At 45.7% G+C, this 23,497-nt stretch overlaps 2 protein-coding genes across 2 annotated transcripts; both read left to right on the top strand.

Moving 5' to 3' along the window:
• Positions 1-303: 303 nt before the first annotated feature.
• LOC106591717 (lipopolysaccharide-induced tumor necrosis factor-alpha factor homolog) lies at positions 304-12,363 on the top strand. Its single transcript, XM_014182937.2, has 5 exons — positions 304-444; positions 5,494-5,753; positions 6,279-6,353; positions 11,183-11,330; positions 11,470-12,363. Exons 2-5 carry the CDS (start codon positions 5,519-5,521, stop codon positions 11,573-11,575), a joined length of 564 nt encoding a protein of 187 aa, XP_014038412.2. The 5' UTR covers positions 304-444; positions 5,494-5,518; the 3' UTR covers positions 11,576-12,363.
• Positions 12,364-17,208: 4,845 nt separating this feature from the next.
• LOC106595904 (G-protein coupled receptor family C group 5 member B) lies at positions 17,209-22,579 on the top strand. Its single transcript, XM_045709422.1, has 4 exons — positions 17,209-18,557; positions 19,292-20,405; positions 20,589-20,701; positions 21,448-22,579. Exons 2-4 carry the CDS (start codon positions 19,292-19,294, stop codon positions 21,490-21,492), a joined length of 1,272 nt encoding a protein of 423 aa, XP_045565378.1. The 5' UTR covers positions 17,209-18,557; the 3' UTR covers positions 21,493-22,579.
• The last annotated feature ends 918 nt before the right edge of the window (positions 22,580-23,497 follow it).

Here is a 23,497-nt window from a genome sequence, read left to right as displayed (position 1 = left end):
TCCCTAGCAGCTTAGCCTGCCCCCCTCTCTCTATTGCTCAGTTCAATTCTTTATTGGCATGGGAAACATATGTTAACATTGCCAAAGCAAGTGAAGTAGATAATAAACAAAAGTGAAATAAACAATACAAATTAACAGTAAACATTACACTCACAAAAGTTCCAAAATAATAAAGACATTTCAAATGTCATATTATGTGCAAATAGTTAAAGTCTGTGTTTGTGTGTGTGTGTGTGTGTCTTCCTCTCTCTATCACACTCTCTCTCTCTCTTCCTCTCTCTCACTCTCTCTCTTCCTCAGTGCTTCAGTTTCTCTCTCTCTCTCTCTCTCTCTCTCTCTCTCTCTCTCTCTCTCTCTCTCTCTTCAGTTTCTTTGTCCCTTGAGGAAGTAGCAGCTCTTATCTTTAGCTCCACAGTACCTTGTCTCCTCCAGGGCTCCAGACAGGTAAGGGACGGTCGCTCTGCTCCTGGCTGGGATAGGGTGTTCTGAGCTGGTGTAAGGTGGGCTGGGATAGGGTGTTCTGAGCTGGTGTAAGGTGGGCTGGGATAGGGTGTTCTGAGCTGGGGTAAGGTGGGCTGGGATAGGGTGTTCTGAGCTGGGGTAAGGTGGGCTGGGATAGGGTGTTCTGAGCTGGGGTAAGGTGGGCTGGGATAGGGTGTTCTGAGCTGGTGTAAGGTGGGCTGGGATAGGGTGTTCTGAGCTGGTGTAAGGTGGGCTGGGATAGGGTGTTCTGAGCTGGGGTAAGGTGGGCTGGGATAGGGTGTTCTGAGCTGGGGTAAGGTGGGCTGGGATAGGGTGTTCTGAGCTGGGGTAAGGTGGGCTGGGATAGGGTGTTCTGAGCTCGGGTAAGGTGGGCTGGGATAGGGTGTTCTGAGCTGGGGTAAGGTGGGCTGGGATAGGGTGTTCTGAGCTCGGGTAAGGTGGGCTGGGATAGGGTGTTCTGAGCTGGGGTAATGTGGGCTGGGATAGGGTGTTCTGAGCTGGCGTAAGGTGGGCAGTTTTTCTTCAGCTTGTGTGTGTGTGTGTGTGTATTCTGCATTTGTGTTTGTCTGAAAGTAAAGAGAACGGTAGGCAAGTTAGTTAAGAACTAATTCTTATTTACAATGGCGGCCTACCACGGCCAAACCCGGACGAAGCTAGGCCAATTGTGCGCTGCCCTATGGTACTCCTGATCACGGCCGGTTGTGATACAGCCCGGGACCGAACCAGGGTCTGTAGTAATACCTCTAGCACTACGATGCAGTGCCTTAGACCTCTGTGCCACTCTGTCCATGCAATGAATAAGACTTATTCATTGCATGGACAGATCCTAGAACAGGACTCCTACTGTGAGAGGCTTTGTGGATATGGGCCCAAGTCCCTTCTGCCCATGTAATCAGATTTTCTATGATATGAATGGCAAAACTGATGCTAGATCAGTACTGAGGCACCGTACTGCCACGGCTGACCCTGTAAAACAACACATTACTGCACCTATCCAGTGTATGTAACAACAGAACCTAGGGAATAGGGGGCCATTTTGGACACACCCATAGATAGAGAGGAGTTATATAACCTCTGCATTTCCTTATTACGTTCAGATTGTTATAAAATATGTTCTCAAGACTGACCTGGTTACTGTTAGTAAAGATTAAACAGATTGTTTTATAATACAAGGTTAGTATGAATCATAAAGTTAGAATTTGTATTAATTAGTTAAACTTTTATTGAACCAGGAAGTCCCATTGAGGTTAGTAGACCTCTTTCCCAAGGGTGACCTGGCTAAGAAGGGCAGCTCATTAAAAACATAGATCAGTGATGCTTAGATGATGTGATGTATTATTGCTGATTCCAGATGACATACTGCACTGTGTAATACAGCTGATTCCAGATGACATACTGCACTGTGTAATACAGCTGATTCCAGATAACATACTGCACTGTGTAATACAGCTGTTTCCAGATGACATACTGCACTGTGTAATACAGCTGTTTCCAGATGACATACTGTACTGTGTAATACAGCTGATTCCAGATGACATACTGCACTGTGTAATACAGCTGATTCCAGATGACATACTGCACTGTGTAATACAGCTGATTCCAGATGACATACTGCACTGTGTAATACAGCTGATTCCAGATGACATACTGCACTGTGTAATACAGCTGATTCCAGATGACATACTGCACTGTGTAATACAGCAGATTCCAGATGACATACTGCACTGTGTAATACAGCTGATTCCAGATGACATACTGCACTGTGTAATACAGCTGATTCCAGATGACATACTGTACTGTGTAATACAGCTGATTCCAGATGACATACTGTACTGTGTAATACAGCTGATTCCAGATGACATACTGTACTGTGTAATACAGCTGATTCCAGATGACATACTGCACTGTGTAATACAGCTGATTCCAGATGACATACTGCACTGTGTAATACAGCTGTTTCCAGATGACATACTGCACTGTGTAATACAGCTGATTCCAGATGACATACTGTACTGTGTAATACAGCTGATTCCAGATGACATACTGCACTGTGTAATACAGCTGATTCCAGATGACATACTGCACTGTGTAATACAGCTGATTCCAGATGACATACTGTACTGTGTAATACAGCTGATTCCAGATGACATACTGTACTGTGTAATACAGCTGATTCCAGATGACATACTGTACTGTGTAATACAGCTGATTCCAGATGACATACTGCACTGTGTAATACAGCTGATTCCAGATGACATACTGTACGGTGTATTATAGCTGATTCCAGATGACATACTGTACTGTGTAATACAGCTGATTCCAGATGACATACTGCACTGTGTAATACAGCTGATTCCAGATGACATACTGCACTGTGTAATACAGCTGATTCCAGATGACATACTGTACTGTGTAATACAGCTGATTCCAGATGACATACTGTACTGTGTAATACAGCTGATTCCAGATGACATACTGCACTGTGTAATACAGCTGATTCCAGATGACATACTGTACGGTGTATTATAGCTGATTCCAGATGACATACTGTACTGTGTAATACAGCTGATTCCAGATGACATACTGTACTGTGTATTATAGCTGATTCCAGATGACATACTGCACTGTGTAATACAGCTGATTCCAGATGACATACTGTACGGTGTATTATAGCTGATTCCAGATGACATACTGTACTGTGTAATACAGCTGATTCCAGATGACATACTGTACTGTGTAATACAGCTGATTCCAGATGACATACTGCACTGTGTAATACAGCTGATTCCAGATGACATACTGTACGGTGTATTATAGCTGATTCCAGATGACATACTGTACTGTGTAATACAGCTGATTCCAGATGACATACTGTACTGTGTAATACAGCTGATTCCAGATGACATACTGCACTGTGTAATACAGCTGATTCCAGATGACATACTGCACTGTGTAATACAGCTGATTCCAGATGACATACTGTACAGTGTATTATAGCTGATTCCAGATGACATACTGTACTGTGTAATACAGCTGATTCCAGATGACATACTGTACTGTGTATTATAGCTGATTCCAGATGACATACTGCACTGTGTAATACAGCTGATTCCAGATGACATACTGTACGGTGTATTATAGCTGATTCCAGATGACATACTGTACTGTGTAATACAGCTGATTCCAGATGACATACTGTACTGTGTAATACAGCTGATTCCAGATGACATACTGCACTGTGTAATACAGCTGATTCCAGATGACATACTGTACTGTGTATTATAGCTGATTCCAGATGACATACTGTACTGTGTAATACAGCTGATTCCAGATGACATACTGTACTGTGTAATACAGATGATTCCAGATGACATACTGCACTGTGTAATACAACTGATTCCAGATGACATACTGCACTGTGTAATACAGATGATTCCAGATGACATACTGCACTGTGTAATACAACTGATTCCAGATGACATACTGCACTGTGTAATACAGCTGATTCCAGATGACATACTGCACTGTGTAATACAACTGATTCCAGATGACATACTGCACTGTGTAATACAGCTGTTTCCAGATGACATACTGTACTGTGTAATACAGTTGATTCCAGATGACATACTGCACTGTGTATTATAGCTGATTCCAGATGACATACTGTACGGTGTAATACAGCTGATTCCAGATGACATACTGCACTGTGTAATACAGCTGATTCCAGATGACATACTGTACGGTGTATTATAGCTGATTCCAGATGACATACTGCACTGTGTAATACAGCTGATTCCAGATGACATACTGCACTGTGTAATACAGCTGATTCCAGATGACATACTGTACTGTGTAATACAGCTGATTCCAGATGACATACTGTACTGTGGTTGCCTATGACTGACTACAGTTTCTCGAAACTCCATCTGATTGGTCCATAATATGGCATTTGAAACTGTATTTAGTATTGTCAGCTGATGTGTCATTGTGGAGTGACGCTTAAATGTTTTCTAACTAACTTTAACTGTTGATAATTGAATAGTACATTGCAAATTAACTGATTTTGAACATGGGCCAAGTTTATATTTTTTCTGCAAGACAAGTGTTACATTCTGGTGATGTAACTATGTCCCCTTTAAGGACAGAGCGCCCTTATATGGTTCTGATTATGAGCTGGGTACATTATGTGATGTTTGCTGAAGGTTTATTAGTTATAGTGCTGTCATAAATGACGCTCACTGGGAGAATCTCAATTGCATGCTCCTCGCGTCATCTCTCCTCGCCTCCTTCTCAAAACCCATTGGAGGAGAATGAGGAGAGGAGAGAGAGAGCAGAGAGAGGAGAGAGTAGAGAGGACCCCATTGAGATTCTGACACTGTGTTCGCTATCTCCCTCTCTCTTCTCTCTCTCTCTGCTCCCTTTATCTCTCTCTCTCTCCCACCTGTCTTCTCTTATTCCCCTACCCCTCTCTCTCAATTCAATTCAATGGGCTTTATTGGCATGGAAACATATGTTAACATTGTCAATGCAAGTGCAGTAGATAATTAACAAAAGAGAAATAAATGTGCAAATGGTTAAAGTACAAAAGGGAAAGTACATAAACATGGGTTGTATTTACAATGGTGTTTGTTCTTCACTGGTTGACCCCTCCTCTCTCTCCCTCTTCCCCTCTCTTTCTCACTCCCTCACCTCTCCCCCTCCTCTCTCCCCATCTCTCTCTCTCTCTCTCTCTTCCACCTGTCTTATCTTTTCCCCCTACCTCTCTCTCTTCCCCCACCTCTCTCTCTCTCCCCCTCTCTTTCTCACTCCCTCACCCCCTCCTCTCTCAACTCTGCCCCCCCCCCCAATATATCTCTCCCCCTCCTCTCTCAACTCTGCCCCCCCAATATATCTCTCCCCCTCCTCTCTCAACTCTGCCCCCTCCCCAATATATCTCTCCCCCTCCTCTCTCTCTCAAACGCTTCCGCATGAAATGATTAAGTTGTCTTAACCTGGATGTCTTCATCCTAGGGCGACACTCCCCTACCCCGACAGTATGGAGAATGGTCAGCAGTATAGAAGTCAGTATGGATCCCCCCAGCACATCCCAGCTCCCTCCTACCCCATCCCCCCAGCGGCCTACGGCGTACAGGGAGGTGACAGGGGTGGAGCCTACCCCCCTCAGCCTGGCTTCCAGAGAGGTGACAAGGGTGGAGCCTACCCCCCTCAGCCTGGCTTCCAGAGAGGTGACAAAGGTGGAGCCTACCCCCCTCAGCCTGGCTTCCAGGGAGGTGAGAGACCAGATCTACACTGATACTCTTAGGGACAGTTTTAGCCCTAGACTAAAGAGCTATTTCAATAGAGATTCTCCATTGAGCATGCTTTTCAGACCAGGACTAGGTTTGTTCTGTGTCCAGGAAACCAGCCCTTACTCTTTATGTAAATTAAAATGTTACTGGACAGCAACTCCCTTCAATAGTGTTTTCATTAAGTGTTTTGGAAGTGTGTCACGATAGCCATAGATGTCATGAGCATCATTGTTAAGGGCTGGCCAACCACTCTGTATCTCTGGGTTTGTGTCCCCATAATGCTGGCCAACCACTCTGTATCCCTGGGTTTGTGTTCCCATAATGCTGGCCAACCACTCTGTATCCCTGGGTTGTGGTACATTACGCTGGCCAACCACTCAGTATCCCTGGGTTTGTGGTCCCATAATGCTGGCCAACCACTCTGTATCCCTGTGTGGTGGTACATTATGCAAGATGGTTTCTGTTGAATTAATTTATTGATGTATTTATCTATCCCTTATTTATCAGGTCCCCAAGCAGGCATGTACCCACCACCTCCCCAATACGACATGGGCATGGCACAACCTACAAATCCCCCTGGGGGTGAGTCTCACCACACACACACACACACACACACACACACACACACACACACACACACAGAGTGACGTGATTATTTAATCAAAATAGCTGTTGTGAAAAGCCAAATTAAAAATGAAATTATATTTTCAATAATTTTTCTAAATTCTCACAATAACAAAAGTAATTTGTCTGATGATTCGGGGTTACAGCTCCTTCCGACCAGCAGACTGTAGACACAACGTTGTGAAGACAGAGTCACGGTTTCGACGGCTTGCTAGCGAGTTTGTGAGTGGAGTAAACAAAGCCAGGTTAACTGTCCCAGATGCACACAAGTGTTGAGTAGTGCAGACATTTTTGCAAATTTATTGAAAATGAAATACAGAAATGCCACATTTACATAAGTATTCACACCCCTGAATCAATACATGTTAGAATCACCTTTGGCAGCAATTACAGCTGTGAGTCTTTCTGGGTAAGTCTCTAAGAGCTTTGCTCACCTGGATTGTACAATATTTGTCCATTATTCTTTAAAAAAATAAAAAAAATATACAGAAATAACTTATTTACATACTGTAAGTATTCACACCGCTTTGCTATGATACTCCAAATTGAGCTCAGGTATATCCAATTTCATTTGATCATCCTTGGGATGTCAATACAACTTGATTGGAGTCCACCAGTGCCCAATTCGATTGTTTGGACATGATTTAGAAAGAAACACACCTGTTGACAGAAACTGTACCATGAAGTCCAAGGAACAGTCTCTAGATCTCCGAGATAGAATTGTGATGAGGCATATATCTGGGAAAGGGTATAAAATAATTTCTAGAATGTTGAAAGTTTCCAAGAGCACAGTGGTCTCCATCATTGACAAATAGAAAAATATGGAAATACCCAGACTCTGCCTAGAGCTGACTATCCGACAAAACTGAGCAGGCAAGAAGGACCTTGGTCATGGAGGTGACCAAAAACCCAATGACCACTCTGACAGAACTATAGAGTTCTTTGGCTGAGATGGGAGAACCTGCCAGAAGGACAACAGTCTCTACAACACTTCACCAATCTGGGCTTTATGGGAGAGTGGCCAGACGGAAGCCACTCCTGAGAAAAGGCACATGATAGCACGTCTGGAGTTTGCAAAAAGGCACGCAAAAGACTGAGAACATAAGGTAAAAGATTCTGTGGTCTAATGAGACAAAAATGAAACTCTTTGTCCTGAATGCAAAGTGCTGTGTCTGTAGAAAAACCAAGCACAGCTCATCACCCATCTAACACCATCCCTACCGTGAAGCATGGTGGTGGCAGCATAATACCATGGGGATGCTTTTCAGTGGCAGGGACTGGGAGACTGGTAAGGATAGAGGGAACAATTAACGAACTTGGAAAATTAAAGAGACTGAAGTGCAAATTCAGGTGGACCAATCAGTTTGACTGCACTTCTGCAAAAGCCCACCAAGTGCCATTCGCACTACAACAGACGGTCGAGGCAGAGCTTGACAGGCTCCAGACCACTGGAATACTCTAACCAATCTCTTACTTTGAGTGGGCTGCCCCCATTGTCCCAGTAATGAAGCCTGATGGAAATATCAGGATTTGTGGAGATTACAAGCTAACCGCCAATGTAGCTTCCAGGCTGGACCAGTACCCACTGCCAACGATAGAGGAGAGCTATTCACAAAGCTATTTGGTGGGACATGCTTTTCCAAGCTGCCAATGTCTCACTCATACCAGCAGTTGGTGCTGGCTGAAGAATCCTGCAAAGTGGCTAGAATTAACACCGACAAGGGGCTGTTTCAGTACACATGCCCTCTGTTTAGTGTCTCCTCTGCCTGAGTGATCTGTCAAAGCACAATGGAGAATCTGTTACACTACTGTATATATGGAGGATATCCTTATCACCGGTGTCATGGAGGAAGACCACCAACAAAAACAAACTTGAAAGATTAGTGTCAAGACTGGAGAGCGCAGGGCTTCTCCTGAAGAAATCAAAGTGTGTTTTCCTGGCCCCTGAAGTGGAGTACTTGGGGCACAAAGTCCCTGCCAAAGGGTTTCAAACTCTGGACAATCAGAGGCCCCAGAACCCAAGGATGTGAGTGAGCTATGGGCCTGCCTTGCGAAGTTAAACTACTATGGCCACTTTCTTCCTAACCTGGCCTCTGTCCTAACCCCACTGCAAGAAATCTTACAAGTATGCGCACGGACGCCACATCAACATCCAAACGGACCATAAGCCCATGTTAGGGCTCCTTGGTGAGCTGAAGAACATACACCCACCCGCCTCCGGACGACTCCAAAGACCCTCATGTTAGCTCAATACCAATATGAGTTGCTGTACAGACCAGGCCCCTCCATCGCCAATACTGATGGTCTCAGCAAGCTGCCACTTCCAGACATGCCCAAAGACCTCAAATGTCCCCCTGAATTGGTGTACTTGCTGAAACAGCTCCAAACAGCTCCAATAGACCATCGCCAACTGAAGAAATGGACTGTAAGAGACCCTCTTCTCTCCAACGTCAGCCGCTTAGTCCAGGAGCAATGGCGTGTCCACTGTCCTGATTGGACAAAGTGGTGGAAGAGCAGGTGCAGTCTTGTGCTACTTGCCAGCAGGTATGAAATGCTCCAGCACAAGGGTCCCATAAGCCCTTGGGAGTGGCCTGGAAAACCCTTGACTTGCATTCACATTGACTATGCAGGGCCTTTCCTTGGGGAGATGTTCTTGTTGGCTGTGGATGCTCACTCAAAATGGCTTGAAGATTTCCCAGTCCACACTGCAAATTCAGCAACAACAACTGAGCATCTCAGGGAAGTATTCAGTACTCATGGTCTTTCTCACACTGTCACATCAGACAATGCAGCCATCTTTATGAGTGGCAACCAATGGTATTCGCCACATTACCTCCACCCCTAGCACCCTTCCATGAATGGCTTAGTGGAGAGGGCAATCCAGACAATGAAAAGAGCCTTGGAAAAAGCAGCAGGAGGCACACTGAAAACCAGAGTTTCCCCCATCCCTGGCAGCCTACCGCTGTACACCACAACCGGGATGTCTCCAGCTAAGATTATGTTTGGCCACCCTGTTCGGACCAGGTGTCAGCACAAGAGTTCTCCGCAGTCAGAACGGATGGCTACCAACAGGAAAAAACACCAAATCCACCAGGTCGCTGGAGGCCGGATCGCCCGTCCGCGTCAGGGACTTCTCAAGGAATGACAAATGAACACCAGGAGTGGTGGTCACCACTACAGCTCCTCTCTTATACAGAGTGGATGTTGCTGAGAAGGTGGTGAGGTGGCGCCACATGGTTCATCTGCTGGCGAGGGGGGAAGGTGCCCAGGCAGCCTCAGATCGTCCTCCCATCTGGGACGATGATGGCCGCTGTGGAGCAACCCCAGATACCTGTCCTAGCCCCAGATACCCCAGATACCCGTCCCAGCCCCAGATACCCGTCCCAGCCCCAGATACCCATCCCACAGGCAGTTCAAGTGCCTGCTGTGAGGTAAGCAGAGGCAGCCCTTGTCCAACGCTCAGACAGAGCCCGCAAACCCCCAGAAAGATTGAACTTATAGTTAGTTACTGGGTAGTACACTTCTGGGCCATTCCTACCAGAACTGGTTAGTTCCCGATTTTGACTCTGATTCAAAATATATCCCCCCTGGTTTCCGTTCCCTTGGTTAAGTATGTTGGGACTATGGGCGGAGGGATGTGGTCACCTGAGTTATGGGTTAGTTCTATAGGGAGTTGCCAATGTGGCCGTAAGGGACTCAACGCTGTAAAACAGGAAATAAAGCAGTTCAGATTTACCTTGAGAGGGAGTCAATGAGCCTAGCATTGAGTCTGGTCAAGTTTATAGTAGGCTTCATCAATGTTTATTTTTTAGTATTATCTTTGGTAATAGCCAGTGCTCAACCACTGACCTCACCGCACATCACACACACACACACACACACACACACACACACACACACACACACACACACACACACACACACACACACACACACACACACACACACACACACACACACACACACACACACACACACACACACACACACACACACACTAAAGAAAACTAACTTAAATGGGTTCCTTAATTAGTTGTTCCCAGTTCCCCAGGTGGAGAGAAAGTGAACAGCTGTGCACACAGGGTGTTGGCTAGATCTCCTGACTTTACCAACACCTGGCCTTAGCAACCCCTCTGACAGGACATAAGGTAGTCGTGGTGCTAGTTTCTAATCATCGACATATGTGGAGGTGTAGAGTAAAAAATAAACGGTAAAAAAATGTTGGGGTCGTTGTAGTAGCAGTTATATCAAGTATTACTATAGTAGTACTCCATCCTAAGGGGTTCTATATGGTCCTGTCCAATACTATCCAGTTCTGTCAAGTATTACTATAATATTGCTTCATCCTAAGGGGTTCTATATGGTCCTGTCCTGTCCAGTTCTATCAAGTAGTACTCCATCCTAAGGGGTTCTATATGGTCCTGTCCAGTTATATCCAGTCCTATCCATTTCTATCAAGTATTACTATATTATTACTCCATCCTAAGGGGTTCTATATGGTCCAGTCCTGTCCAGTTCTATCAAGTATTACTATAGTATTACTCTATCCTAAGGGGTTATATATGTTCCCTTCCAGTCCTGTCCAGTATTACAACAGTAGTACTCCATCCTAAGGGGTTCTATATGGTCCTCTCCAGTCCTATCCAGTTATATCTGATTCTATCTGGTTCTGGCTAGTATTCCCTCCCTCCTTCCCTCTGCAGTAACCCAGGTGGTGGTTCTGTCCTATTCTATCCGGTTCTGACCAGTTACATCTGGTTCTAACCAGTATTCTCCTCCCTCTGCAGTAACCCAGGTGGTGATGCAGCAGCCGCTGCTAAGAGACGTACCCGGCCAGATGACGTGTCCCCACTGTCAGGTCCAGGTTCTGACAGAGACCACACACGTCGCCGGGTGTCTCGCCTGGCTCATCTGTGGAGTCCTCTTCTGCTTCCTGTGAGTTGACACACACATGGGCCGACACACACATGTACATACAGGAATACACACACATAGTATTTGTAGCTTTTTTTCTCTCACACACACTGAATATCCTCTCCCTCTCTCTCTTTGTCGTCCCCCCCCCTCTCTCTAGGTGCATGATATTCTCTTGCATTCCGTTCTGTGTTGACTCCTGTAAGGACGTAGAACACCGCTGCCCCAACTGCAAGACAGTGATCTACATCCACAAACGCATGTGAACAGACCTAGACCTGCCACCTGCCACAAAGTGATCCACATGCACAACTAGCCCAACCCCGGCCCACAGACACTTCTGCCACAAAGTGATTCTTACCTATATTCATCTATTCCAGTAGTGTTGATCCTCTTAGGGAAACTGCAAACCCAGTTTAATGCACCAGGATTGGAAAGACAAATCACTACTGCAGTACCAGCTTTTCATCTACTGGGAATGTGTGACAGGGTATTATTATAGTCATAATTTACTATATCGTAAAAATTCATGAAAACAAAATGTGCTTCTTGGTCTTAATTTCAGGTTAAGGTTAGGTATTATGGTCAGCAGTGTGGTTATATTTGATGACTTTGTAGCTGTGCCAACTCTACAGAGCTGCCTCCAGGGCAAGATTCATGACAATAAATGCCAACCTGCCCCTAATTAGGGGGAACAGGTTAAAGAGTAGACAGCCATACAAATGTACGTGCAAAGACCACGTTTAATAGGTTTTTATACTAATTGTAATGAAGTTTTCAATTAAAACAGAACGTATTGTTCTTTGCAATGAATAACGGTCAAGTTAGTCCCACTGTAGCTCAGTTGGTAGAGCATGGCGCTTGCAACGCCAGGGTTGTGGGTTCGATTCCCACGGGGGGCCAGTATGTAAAAATGTAATAAAAATGTATGCACTCTACTGTAAGTCGCTCTGGATAAGAGCGTCTGCTAAATGACTTAAATGTAAGTTTATTGATTGGTTGTTTGCTTTAAATGATTGATGAATAACAAGGATTTGAATCATCTCAATAATGACTTAGACTTTTGAGATGATCATGGTTATTGTATTCTTCAGAAACACACTCACACATTCCACACACCACACACACACATTCCACATGGTGGTGCTATTCCACATGAACCACACCACCTCCAAACCACCTGTAGTGGTGTTAATGATGTAGCTGGATTGGACTGGACTGATCTGGGTCTGTATTCACTAAGAGTCTCAGAGTAGAAGAGCTGGACTGGACTGATCTGGGCCTGTATTCACTAAGAGTAGAAGAGTAGAAGAGCTGGACTGGACTGATCTGGGCCTGTATTCACTAAGAGTCTCAGAGTAGAAGAGCTGGACTGGACTGATCTGGGCCTGTATTCACTAAGAGTAGAAGAGTAGAAGAGCTGGACTGGACTGATCTGGGCCTGCATTCACTAAGAGTCTCAGAGTCCATGTAATGTTATTCATGATGATCTTAAAGTACAAACTGATCCTAGATCATCAGTGCTTTATGAATACTGGCCCTTATCTATATGGTGCTGAAAGGTTCTCTGGCTGGAGAGATAGAGAAAGAGAGAGAAGGGAGGAGCAGAGAGAGAGAGAGAGAGAGAGAGAAGGAAGGCACAGCAAGAGAGCGGAGAGAGAGAGGGATGGAGAGAAAGAAAGAGATAAATATATATAGAGAGAGAAAGAGGGAGAGAGTAATGTATATGGACAAATGATTCACTTCCTGTACTAACTGTTTACAAGTTACTTTAACATCTCAAAACAGCCAATCACTAGTAAGTAAGTGGTTGAGGAGAGGTCAGACAGGAGAGGATGACCTCAGAATGACCCACAATGACCTTTGACCTAGTGTAATGTCCAAGCTATTTAGCCCCTCTACACGCGCACACCTACTATACTGTGTGTGTGTGTGTGTGTGTGTGTGTGTGTGTGTACTGGCGTGTGCGTATGGGGAGCTCGATCAAAACGTCAACCTCCCAGCTTTACAAAAAATAGACAGGAGAAAGAGTGGATGAATGGAGGGAGAGAAGAAGGGGAGTGAGGGGGAAGGGAGGATTATGGGATGTCCCATACTTTACAACCGCAGGGTAATGACGAGGTAATCACCAAGCCAGCACTCTACTCCTTCATAATCATTATCCTCTCTCACTCTGTCTCAGAATCTCTCTCTCTCTCCCCATCTCCCTCTCTCTCTCTCCCCCATCTCGCTCTCGCTCTCCCAATCTCCCTCTCACTCTCTCTCCCGCTCGCTCCCTCTCTCTGTCTCTCTCCCCCGCCCTCTCTCTCCCCCCTCTCTCCCACTCTCTCTCCCTCTCCCTCTCTCCCCCTCGCTCTCTCTCACCCTCTCTCCCCCTCTCTCTCTCTCCCTCTCTCCCCTTTGCTCAGAGGTCGTCATCGTTCACACCTGTTGCATGGTGCTTATATCCCGATTTGCAATTTGTTGAACTGTTTTAAGTGTTGTTAACTGACACACATAGTCATTGAAATTGACTGATTGATTTTCGGTTCACTACACCTTTACACATCGCTACACATTGGAGTTGAGTTACACAAACGCAAAGTGCTTTGAGTTTGAGAAAGACACAACACTGTATAAAGCCATATCAGTCCATTCACCCAGAGCTCTCCTTCTCAGACCTACTCAGGGACGGATTGGCCACAGGGCAATTCTGGCAAATGCCAGGTGGGCAGGTCCATCTGTAGCCTAGTGGGCCGGTCTGGATAGTTTTTTCTTCTTCTGCAGAATGACCATTATTTGGCTTATAATGGGGGCTTCAAGGGAAAAAAAGGCCCGGTCTCGGGGGCCCAGAGGAACAAAATGGGCCAGTGTGGGGGCCCAGAGGAACAAAATGGTCCGAAATACCTGGGACAATTTGTGGTCCGTCACTGGCCCCATTCATTCAGGTCATCATGTTGTTACTAGGCTAGTTGAGACATTATTAGACACACTAATCTGCACTACTGACGTGTGTGTGTGTGTGTGTGTGTGTGTGTGTGTGTGTGTGTGAGAGCTACTGGAGATGATGACAGGAACCTTCTATGTTTAGCCTCTATTACTGGCATCTATTAAGAACTCTATTGTCTATTCATTAAGATCACTGCTCCTAACTACTCTCTCAGTACAGTACAGGGGCTGTACTAATAAACAGTCTCAGGGTAAGAGTGCTGATCTAGGACCAGGTATCGACTCTCTCAGTACAGTACAGGGGCTGTACTAATAAACAGTCTCAGGGTAGGAGTGCTGATCTAGGACCAGGTAACGACTCTCTCAGTACAGTACAGGGGCTGTACTAATAAACAGTCTCAGGGTAAGAGTGCTGATCTAGGACCAGGTATTGACTCTCTCAGTACAGTACAGGGGCTGTACTAATAAACAGTCTCAGGGTAGGAGTGCTGATCTAGGACCAGGTAACGACTCTCTCAGTACAGTACAGGGTCTGTACTAATTTTTTATTTATTTTTTATTTCACATTTATTTAACCAGGCAGGCCATTTACAACTGCGACCTGGCCAAGATAAAGCAAAGCAGTGCGACACAAACAACACAGAGTTACACATGGAATAAAACAAACATACAGTCAATAACACAATAGAAAAATCTATATACAGTGTGTGCAAATGTAGTAAGATTGGGGAGGTAAGGCAATAAATAGGCCATAGTGGCAAAATAATTACAATTTAGCATTAACACTGGAGTGATAGATGTGCAGAAGATGATGTGCAAGTAGAGATACTGGGGTGCAAAGGAACAAAAAAAAAGATATAATATGGGGATGAGGTAGTTGGGTGGGCTATTTACAGATGGGCTATGTACAGGTGCAATGAACAGTAAGCTGCTCTGACAGCTGATGCTTATAGTTAGTGAGGGAGATATGAGTCTCCAGCTTCAGTGATTTTTGCAATTTGTTCCAGTCACTGGCAGCAGAGAACTGGAAGGAAATGCGGCCAAAGCAGCAGTTGGCTTTGGGGATGACCAGTGAGATATACCTGCTTGAGTGCGTGCTACGGATGGGTGAGCTGAGATAAGGCGTGGCTTTACCTAGCAAAGACTTATAGATGACCTGGAGCCAGTGGGCTTGGCGACGAATATGAAGCGAGGGCCAGCCAACGAGAGCATACAGGTCGCAGTGGTGGGTAGTATATGGTGCTTTGGTGACGGATGGCACTGTGATAGACTGCATCCAATTTGCTGAGTAGAGTGTTGGAGGCTATTTTGTAAATGACATCGCCGAAGTCAAGGATCGGTAGGATAGTCAGTTTTACAAGGGTATGTTTAGCAGCATAAGTGAAGGAGGCTTTGTGCGAAATAGGAAGCCGATAAGTAAATAAAGAGTCTCAGGGTAAGAGTCCTGATCTAGGACCAGGTAACGACTCTCTCAGTACAGTACAGGGGCTGTACTAATAAACAGTCTCAGGGTAAGAGTGCTGATCTAGGACCAGGTAACGACTCTCTCAGTACAGTACAGGGGCTGTACTAATAAACAGTCTCAGGGTAGGAGTGCTGATCTAGGACCAGGTAACGACTCTCTCAGTACAGTACAGTACAGGGGCTGTACTAATAAACAGTCTCAGGGTAAGAGTGCTGATCTAGGACCAGGTAACGACTCTCTCAGTACAGTACAGGGGCTGTACTAATAAACAGTCTCAGGGTAGGAGTGCTGATCTAGGACCAGGTAACTACTCTCTCAGTACAGTACAGGGGCTGTACTAATAAACAGTCTCAGGGTAAGAGTGCTGATCTAGGACCAGGTATTGACTCTCTCAGTACAGTACAGGGGCTGTACTAATAAACAGTCTCAGGGTAAGAGTCCTGATCTAGGACCAGGTAACGACTCTCTCAGTACAGTACAGGGTCTGTACTAATAAACAGTCTCAGGGTAGGAGTGCTGATCTAGGACCAGGTAACGACTCTCTCAGTACAGTACAGGGGCTGTACTAATAAACAGTCTCAGGGTAAGAGTCCTGATCTAGGACCAGGTAACGACTCTCTCAGTACAGTACAGGGGCTGTACTAATAAACAGTCTCAGGGTAAGAGTGCTGATCTAGGACCAGGTATTGACTCTCTCAGTACAGTACAGGGGCTGTACTAATAAACATTCTAAGGGTAGGAGTCCTGATCTAGGACCAGGTAACTACTCTCTCAGTACTGTGCAGGGTCTGTACTAATAAACAGTCTCAGGGTAGGAGTCCTGATCTAGGACCAGGTAACTACTCTCTCAGTACAGTACAGGGGCTGTACTAATAAACAGTCTCAGGGTAAGAGTGCTGATCTAGGACCAGGTATTGACTCTCTCAGTACAGTACAGGGGCTGTACTAATAAACATTCTCAGGGTAGGAGTCCTGATCTAGGACCAGGTAACTACTCTCTCAGTACTGTGCAGGGTCTGTACTAATAAACAGTCTCAGGGTAGGAGTCCTGATCTAGGACCAGGTAACTACTCTCTCAGTACTGTGCAGGGTCTGTACTAATAAACAGTCTCAGGGTAGGAGTCCTGATCTAGGATCAGGTCCCCCATGTCCATGTAATGTTATTCACACACACACGCACGTACGTACACGCACGCAAACACACACACACACACACACACACACACACACACACACACACACACACACACACACACACACACACACACAGTGGGGATTACCCCCATGTCAGTATAAGGAGAAAGCAGCATGCGGCTGACTCATGGATTTTCTCTGTTACGTGACATCCTGTCTCAGTCCCCAAATGGCACCCTATTCCCTATGTAGTGCACTAGGGCCCATAGGACTCTGGTTTAAAGTAGTGCACTACACAGGGAATAGGGTGACATTTTGGACCAAGACACTCACTAAACTAAGGAGACAGTGGTTATGTGGACCTGACACTCACCTGTGTTCAGGACTCTTCTCCTTCTCTCCTCCTCTCTTCCTCTTCTCCTCTTCTCCTCTCAGCATACCTGCTCTAGCTGCCTTCTGGTTTCCCCCTTTGATTTGAATCTTCTGAAGATGTTTCACCTTGTATTGAATATAGGTCTCTGTTATAGGTCTCTGCTAAGAGGCTTTACCATGCACCCTATTCCCTATATCGTGCACTACTTTTGCTGTCCTTGAAACCTTCCTCCAGGAGGAGACAGTCGGACGGAAGAGGACAAGAAAGTGGGGATGGATTATTCCACTATTAATATGGGATTGTAACGGTTGATTGATTGAATGAATGTATTTGGGGGTGGCAGGTGGCCTAGCGGTTAAGAGCATTGGACCAGTAACCAAAAGGTTGTTAGTTAGAATCCCTGAGATGACTAGGTGACAAATCTGCCGATGTGCCCTTGAGCAAGTCACGTAACCCTAATTGATCCTGTATGTCGCTCTGGATAAGAGCATCTGCTAAATGACTAACATGTCAAATGTAAACCATTTAAAGTTGAAAGCTGCTACATTTGTAAGGAACCAACATTAAAGGCCGGTCTGATTATATACTTTATTATTGCATTGTGAAAGTGATAGAGTAGTTGAGGAATCTCTGGATACTGAACTGTTGACCTCTGCATGGAGGAAGACCAGTGTAAATGCACTTCTGACAGTGGGTGAGCAGAGGAGAGCAGTGCTTGGAAGTAGCATTGCAGCATCCCTGTGAGCCTCAAGCCGACAGTTGCAACCAAGTTGCTGTTTACATCCCCCGCAGATTTAGAGAGAGAGAGAGAGAGAGAGAGAGAGAACTTTTAGTCAGGTTTGTTATATTTGGCTATGTGGGGGAGTGAAGTCAAGCGTGCACCTGACACTTTTTTGGAGTGCTCATAGCGCGCTGTAGCATTGCCAAAACAATGATGTGATATAACGTGATACCATGGGAAAATAATGGAAACGCACCAGAGATGCTACAGACAGGAGTGAATTTAACGGACCTAATAACCGTCACAGCTCGCGCCACCGGGGACCGGATGGAATACAAACTGAATAGTCAACGAGTGACTCACCTTTTATACAGTCCGTTATTTATGGTGAGCGTGCGATCTGCTGTGCGCACAGCTCGCCAACACGTCAGTTAACGGTCACCTTGTAGTCGCCTGTAAATGAAGAAGATCTTAAATGAGTCTGCTGAACAAACGTCGTTGAACTAACAAGATGAATTATGAGTTTTGGATATCGACTATGTGGGACTAGAGATGTGACCTCTTTATTTTTACCAAGTCATGAAAGTTATTAAGTAACCTAACGGAACATTCAACTAATCTCTCAAGGTGAGTTCAGTTCACAATAATTGAACAAATGAATATTTCAAGGATTAATATGCAGAGTAAGTTTATGGATTATTGTTGTTTTTGGTGTCAGATGTAAAGACTGATTGCTTAATTACAACTTTTTGATAGCCCCTATCGTAGCCCCGCCCCAGGCCATGACACTTTAAAAAAAAGTGTTTTCTTACAATGTTGAACTGTGTGTGTCTGTGTGTTTGTGTGTGTGCGTGTACTTGTCACTCAGCCTGTGTTGTGAAAACCCACCGCTATGTAGGCCAACCCACTTGGCTGCTCGTTACTATGGGAACCATGGCCCTGGCTGGCACAGGCTGAGTGGGCTGCTGAGGGCCATGCTGTGTGTGTGTGTGTGTGTGCATTTCAGTGTTTGTATGTGTGTGTGTGTGTGTGTGTGTGTGTGTGTGTGTGTGTGTGTGTGTGTGTGTGTGTGTGTGTGTGTGTGTGAGCTTCCAAGCAGTTAGAGATAGAGAAAGGACATTACATAATAATGATATATTTGTGAAATGAAAGATGTACCAGGAACAGTTAGTTCCCTCTAGCAGAAACTCATTCCACAGTCTCTTGTGGTCCAGCACTGAATGATACACTGACTAAACAAGTGACAGCAAGAGACAGGCCATTTTGGTGCTGTGTTGTTGACATGATTCAGTAACAACGTTTTGCTTCTCTCTCCGTCCCTCTTCTTCTTCTTCTTCTTAATTTCTCTCTCGCTATCTCAGATGGCCCTCAGTCCCGTCCTTCTCTTTCTCCTCTCTCTGATTGGCTGCGGGCACTCCCAGGATGACATCATCGACCCCGGCCGGGCCCCTCCCCCTCCTCTGGGTTGCGGTGTAAACGTGGACCCCCTCTACCGGACGTTGTGTGACCTGGAGTCTGTGTGGGGGGTGGTGTTGGAGGCCGTGGCCTGTGGTGGAGCCATCACCTCCCTGGTTCTCTCCGTGGTTCTCCTAGCCAAGCGCCACTCCATCCTTGACCCAGATCGGCGCTCCGGCCTGGGTCCTCTTCTCCTCCTGCTGGCCTCCCTCTTGGTTCTCTTCTCCCTGTCCCTGGTCTTCCTGGTGGGGCGTAACGAGGCCCTGTGTGTGGTCCGCCGGGTCCTCTGGGGCCCCCTGTTCGCCCTGTGCTTCTCCTGCCTCCTGGCCCAGGCGGTGCGGTTGAAGAGGCTGGTGTCTGGAAAGTCTAGCCCCAAAGGGAGCTCCCTGGCTGGGCTTGGCATGGCCCTGGCCCTGGTCCAGGGGATCATCTCTGGAGAGTGGCTGCTGCTGACAGTGGTGAGGGAGGGCCACGGGGCCTGCGACTACCCACCGTTAGACTTTGCCCTGGTTTGCAGCTACGCCCTGGGGCTGCTCCTGACGGCGCTTGGCCTCTCCCTGGCTGTGGTGTTGTGTGGAGGGGAAGGGGGAGAGGACGAGGCAGAGGAGGGTAGTGACGGAGGGTGCGAGCGGCGTTGGAAGTGCAATGCCGTATGGCTCTTCCTGTCCTGCCTGGCGTCCCTGTTGCTATGGGTCTCCTGGCTTGTGCTCTATCTCTATGGCGACGCGGCGTTGAGGGGGGCGTGGTCGGGTGGTGGAGAAGGGCGGCGACCGGACTGGGATGAGCCGGCATTGGCAGTTGCCTTGGTGGCGCAAGGTTGGATCATCCTGTTATTTCACGCTATCCCAGAAGCCCACCTGTGTCTGAGGGACCCGCCGGTCCCCAGTCAGCAGGACTACTTTGACACCAGCCAGCCCCTGCAGCCCTGCTTCCAACAAGAGGTGCCATTACCTACACACACCCTCACACACAGGCCCTACGCAGATAACCAGACCTACTCTATCGAGGAACACAGCGCAGGTACACTGTGTGTGTGTGTGTGTGTGTGTGTGAAAGGCTATGTGTGGGTTTATGCAAATGTTTGTGTATTTGCAAAAGATTTAAGTCTAAATAGAATGATTGTCTACAGAAAAAAAAAAACTAACGATTAATTAGTAGCATCCACTTGATTTGTGTTTGCTCTCTCCCTGGGTCGAGTCTCAGCACTGAGAGGTGGGTCGTACCATAACGGACATGGGGGGATGCGTCCTGGGATCCCCTTCAGAGGCCACATGTACCAGCCCACTGAGATGGCCCTGGTGATGAACGGAGGAACGGTTAGTGTGTCTTATCTCACACACACAAAACGCACAACACCCATGTTCATATTATATTTAAGCAATAAGACCCGAGGGGGTGTGGTATATGGCCAATATACCACGGCTAAGGGCTGTTCTTAGTAGCGACGCAACGCGGAGTGCCTGGATACAGACCTTAGCCGTGGAATATTGGCCATATACCACAAACCCCCAAGGTGCCTTATTGTTATTATAAACTGGTTACCAACGTAATTAGAGCAGTGAAAATACCCGTGGTATACGGTTTTGTCATACCCGTGGTATACGGTCTAATATACCCTGGCTGTCAGCCAATCAGCATTCAGGGCTCAAACCACCCAGTTTATAATATTATATTATTACATATTAACTCAACTACCTCTTACCCCAGTACACTGACTCGGTACCGGTACTCATTCTATATAGCCTGTATATAACATCGTTACTGTTATTTTATTGTCTTAATATTTTATTTGTATCTATTTGCAAATGTTCTTACTTTTTAACTGCATTGTTGGGAAAGGGTTCATAAGTAAACATTTCATGGTAAAGTCTACACTTGTTGTATTCGGCGCATGTGACAAATAACATTTGATTTGATTTAACACATATGCACACACACACACACACACACACACACACACACACACACACACACACACACACACACACACACACACACACACACACACACACACACACACACACACACACACACCCCCTAACCACTTGTCTGTCTGTAACAGATGCCTACCGCTCCGGTGAACTACACAGGGAGACAGCTGTGGTGAGAGGGGAACCTTGAAACCGGTCTCCATGGCAACACAGCATATTATGGTGCCGGAATGCTCCGGAATGTTTCCAATGTCATTCATAACCCCATCAATGCCTCTACCTCACCTCACCACTGACTGTACAAAGCACTGCAACAAGGAATTTACCCCTAGCCACAGATCTAGGATCAGCTCACACTAACTTTTTATACACTTTGGTCATTGAGAGGAAAAGGGAAAAACTGATTTGAGATCAGTGCTCAAAAGAAATGTCATTCCAGGATTGACTGCACGAGATTCAGAGATGGGTAACAAAGACATTGCCTGCCCCTTCTTAACCCATGCAGACTGGAATGTATCCCCAATGATGATGATGAACGTCAAGCTCGCTCAGTGAACAGTTATCGGCTGCGTCCCAAATGGCACCGGCTCAGGTCAAAAGTAGTGCACTACATAGGAATAGAGTTCCATTTGGGATACAGTAATGCAGACTTCTGTTTTTAAAAATATTTTTATCTTTTCTGTTTTGTTGTTTTAAAAAGGGGGGGGGAAAGCCTATATGACACACCAGAACAGTGGTCAGTCCCAAATAGAACTCTATTGCCTATAAAGTGCACTACTGTTGGCCAGAGCCGTGTGGTTCTGGTTCTGGTTGAAGCACTGCATTATAAGGAATAGGGTTCCATTCTGGAGGCATTCAGTATTTATGTCAATTCCATCCATCCACCGTGCTCACTAACCTCGCCTGCCCACTCATGTTCTCTACAGACTCTGTGTGACGCGTCTCAAATGGCATTCTATTTCCTTGACCAGGATCCAGAGGGTTCTAAAGTAGTGCACTATGTAGAGAATGGGGTGCCATTTGGGATGCGGAACACGAGAGTTGCTCCTATTGATGATGATTATGACTCTATTAGATGTGTTGGGACACGTAAACAAGTGTTTTTTCTAAGACTCTCGGCTTTGTGTTTGGTGCACCGGAGTTGTTGTGATCAAGCACTTTATTAAGTTAATCTCTGCTGTCACTATTTGGGATATAACGTTCGTATGGCATATTTCTATGGTGAATGTAATGATAGTGAAATTGAATTTATTATTGGTGTCACAAACGAGTACTGTATTTTTTTGGTGTGGTTCTATGTAATCAGTAGTTTTGTTATGGGGTTGTTGTAATACATTTTGAGAGTTTTTAACAGGGAGTGCAATATCAGTATGATTATTTGGCAGAATATACAGTATATGAATTAATGGTAGGATCTGCACCTCATACTAACGTTATACATTTCAGAGACTTCTTCTTTGCTCTTTGCGTGTTTTATCTCCCAACACCTGAACAGTGAGGCAACCTATTGTCCTTGATTGGACTAATCTGCTGCCTCTTAATCCCTATGGTGCTCTAACCTTGGAATAACCCATTTAGGGAAACTGATAGGGGGGATTGGTATTAGTGGCTTTACTCTGACCAGTCGTGTACTCCTGTATAAGGCTATTATATTATCATCCTATGTCCTGATAGAGAGGAGGGCTTGGTTGCATGTCTCTTAAACACAATTCTCACACAAACTCAATTAAATAAAATATAGATTATAGATTAAACTGTTTGGATCGACACATTATTGAGGTGTCTGTAGAAGGCTTTGTAGCATGCAAATTTGAAGGCAGAAACATTTCTATATTAAACTGTTTGGAAGGTTTATTTTGCTTCTATCTAAAATGACAGATTGTTTGCGTTTTAACATGATATACCTTGCAGCAGCCGTGCTGTCTTGGTAATAATAGTATGTAGCATGGAAAGCTTAAAACAGAAAAGGTTCCAAACCTTGTAGGCTTAGGGCTTGTATCTATCTCTGGTAAAAGCCACTGGCATGGTAAGTGACTGTCATGAGCTGACCGTTTTAATAAGCTACAGGCTTTGCTAGTGAGCATCCTGAATGGCATCCTGGTCAAACGTAGTCCACTATATAGGGAATAGGATGCCATACTGGACACACGTGTAACAGCTAGGCTACAGCAGCATCCTGAA

Source organism: Salmo salar, chromosome ssa02 (genome assembly GCF_905237065.1).
Source record: "Salmo salar chromosome ssa02, Ssal_v3.1, whole genome shotgun sequence".
Lineage (NCBI taxonomy): Eukaryota > Metazoa > Chordata > Actinopteri > Salmoniformes > Salmonidae > Salmo > Salmo salar.
This window is presented reverse-complemented; position numbering and strand designations above follow the sequence as displayed.

Excerpts from the sequence above, each read along its gene's own strand:
- LOC106595904 (XM_045709422.1), top strand. The coding sequence starts at position 19,292 with ATGGCCCTCAGTCCCGTCCTTCTCTTTCTCCTCTCTCTGATTGGCTGC. Across the intron at positions 20,406-20,588 it reads TATCGAGGAACACAGCGCAG|CACTGAGAGGTGGGTCGTAC; the intron begins GTACACTGTGTG and ends GTCGAGTCTCAG. Across the intron at positions 20,702-21,447 it reads TGGTGATGAACGGAGGAACG|ATGCCTACCGCTCCGGTGAA; the intron begins GTTAGTGTGTCT and ends TGTCTGTAACAG.
- LOC106591717 (XM_014182937.2), top strand. The coding sequence starts at position 5,519 with ATGGAGAATGGTCAGCAGTATAGAAGTCAGTATGGATCCCCCCAGCAC. Across the intron at positions 6,354-11,182 it reads ACCTACAAATCCCCCTGGGG|TAACCCAGGTGGTGATGCAG; the intron begins GTGAGTCTCACC and ends CTCCCTCTGCAG. Across the intron at positions 11,331-11,469 it reads GGAGTCCTCTTCTGCTTCCT|GTGCATGATATTCTCTTGCA; the intron begins GTGAGTTGACAC and ends CCCTCTCTCTAG.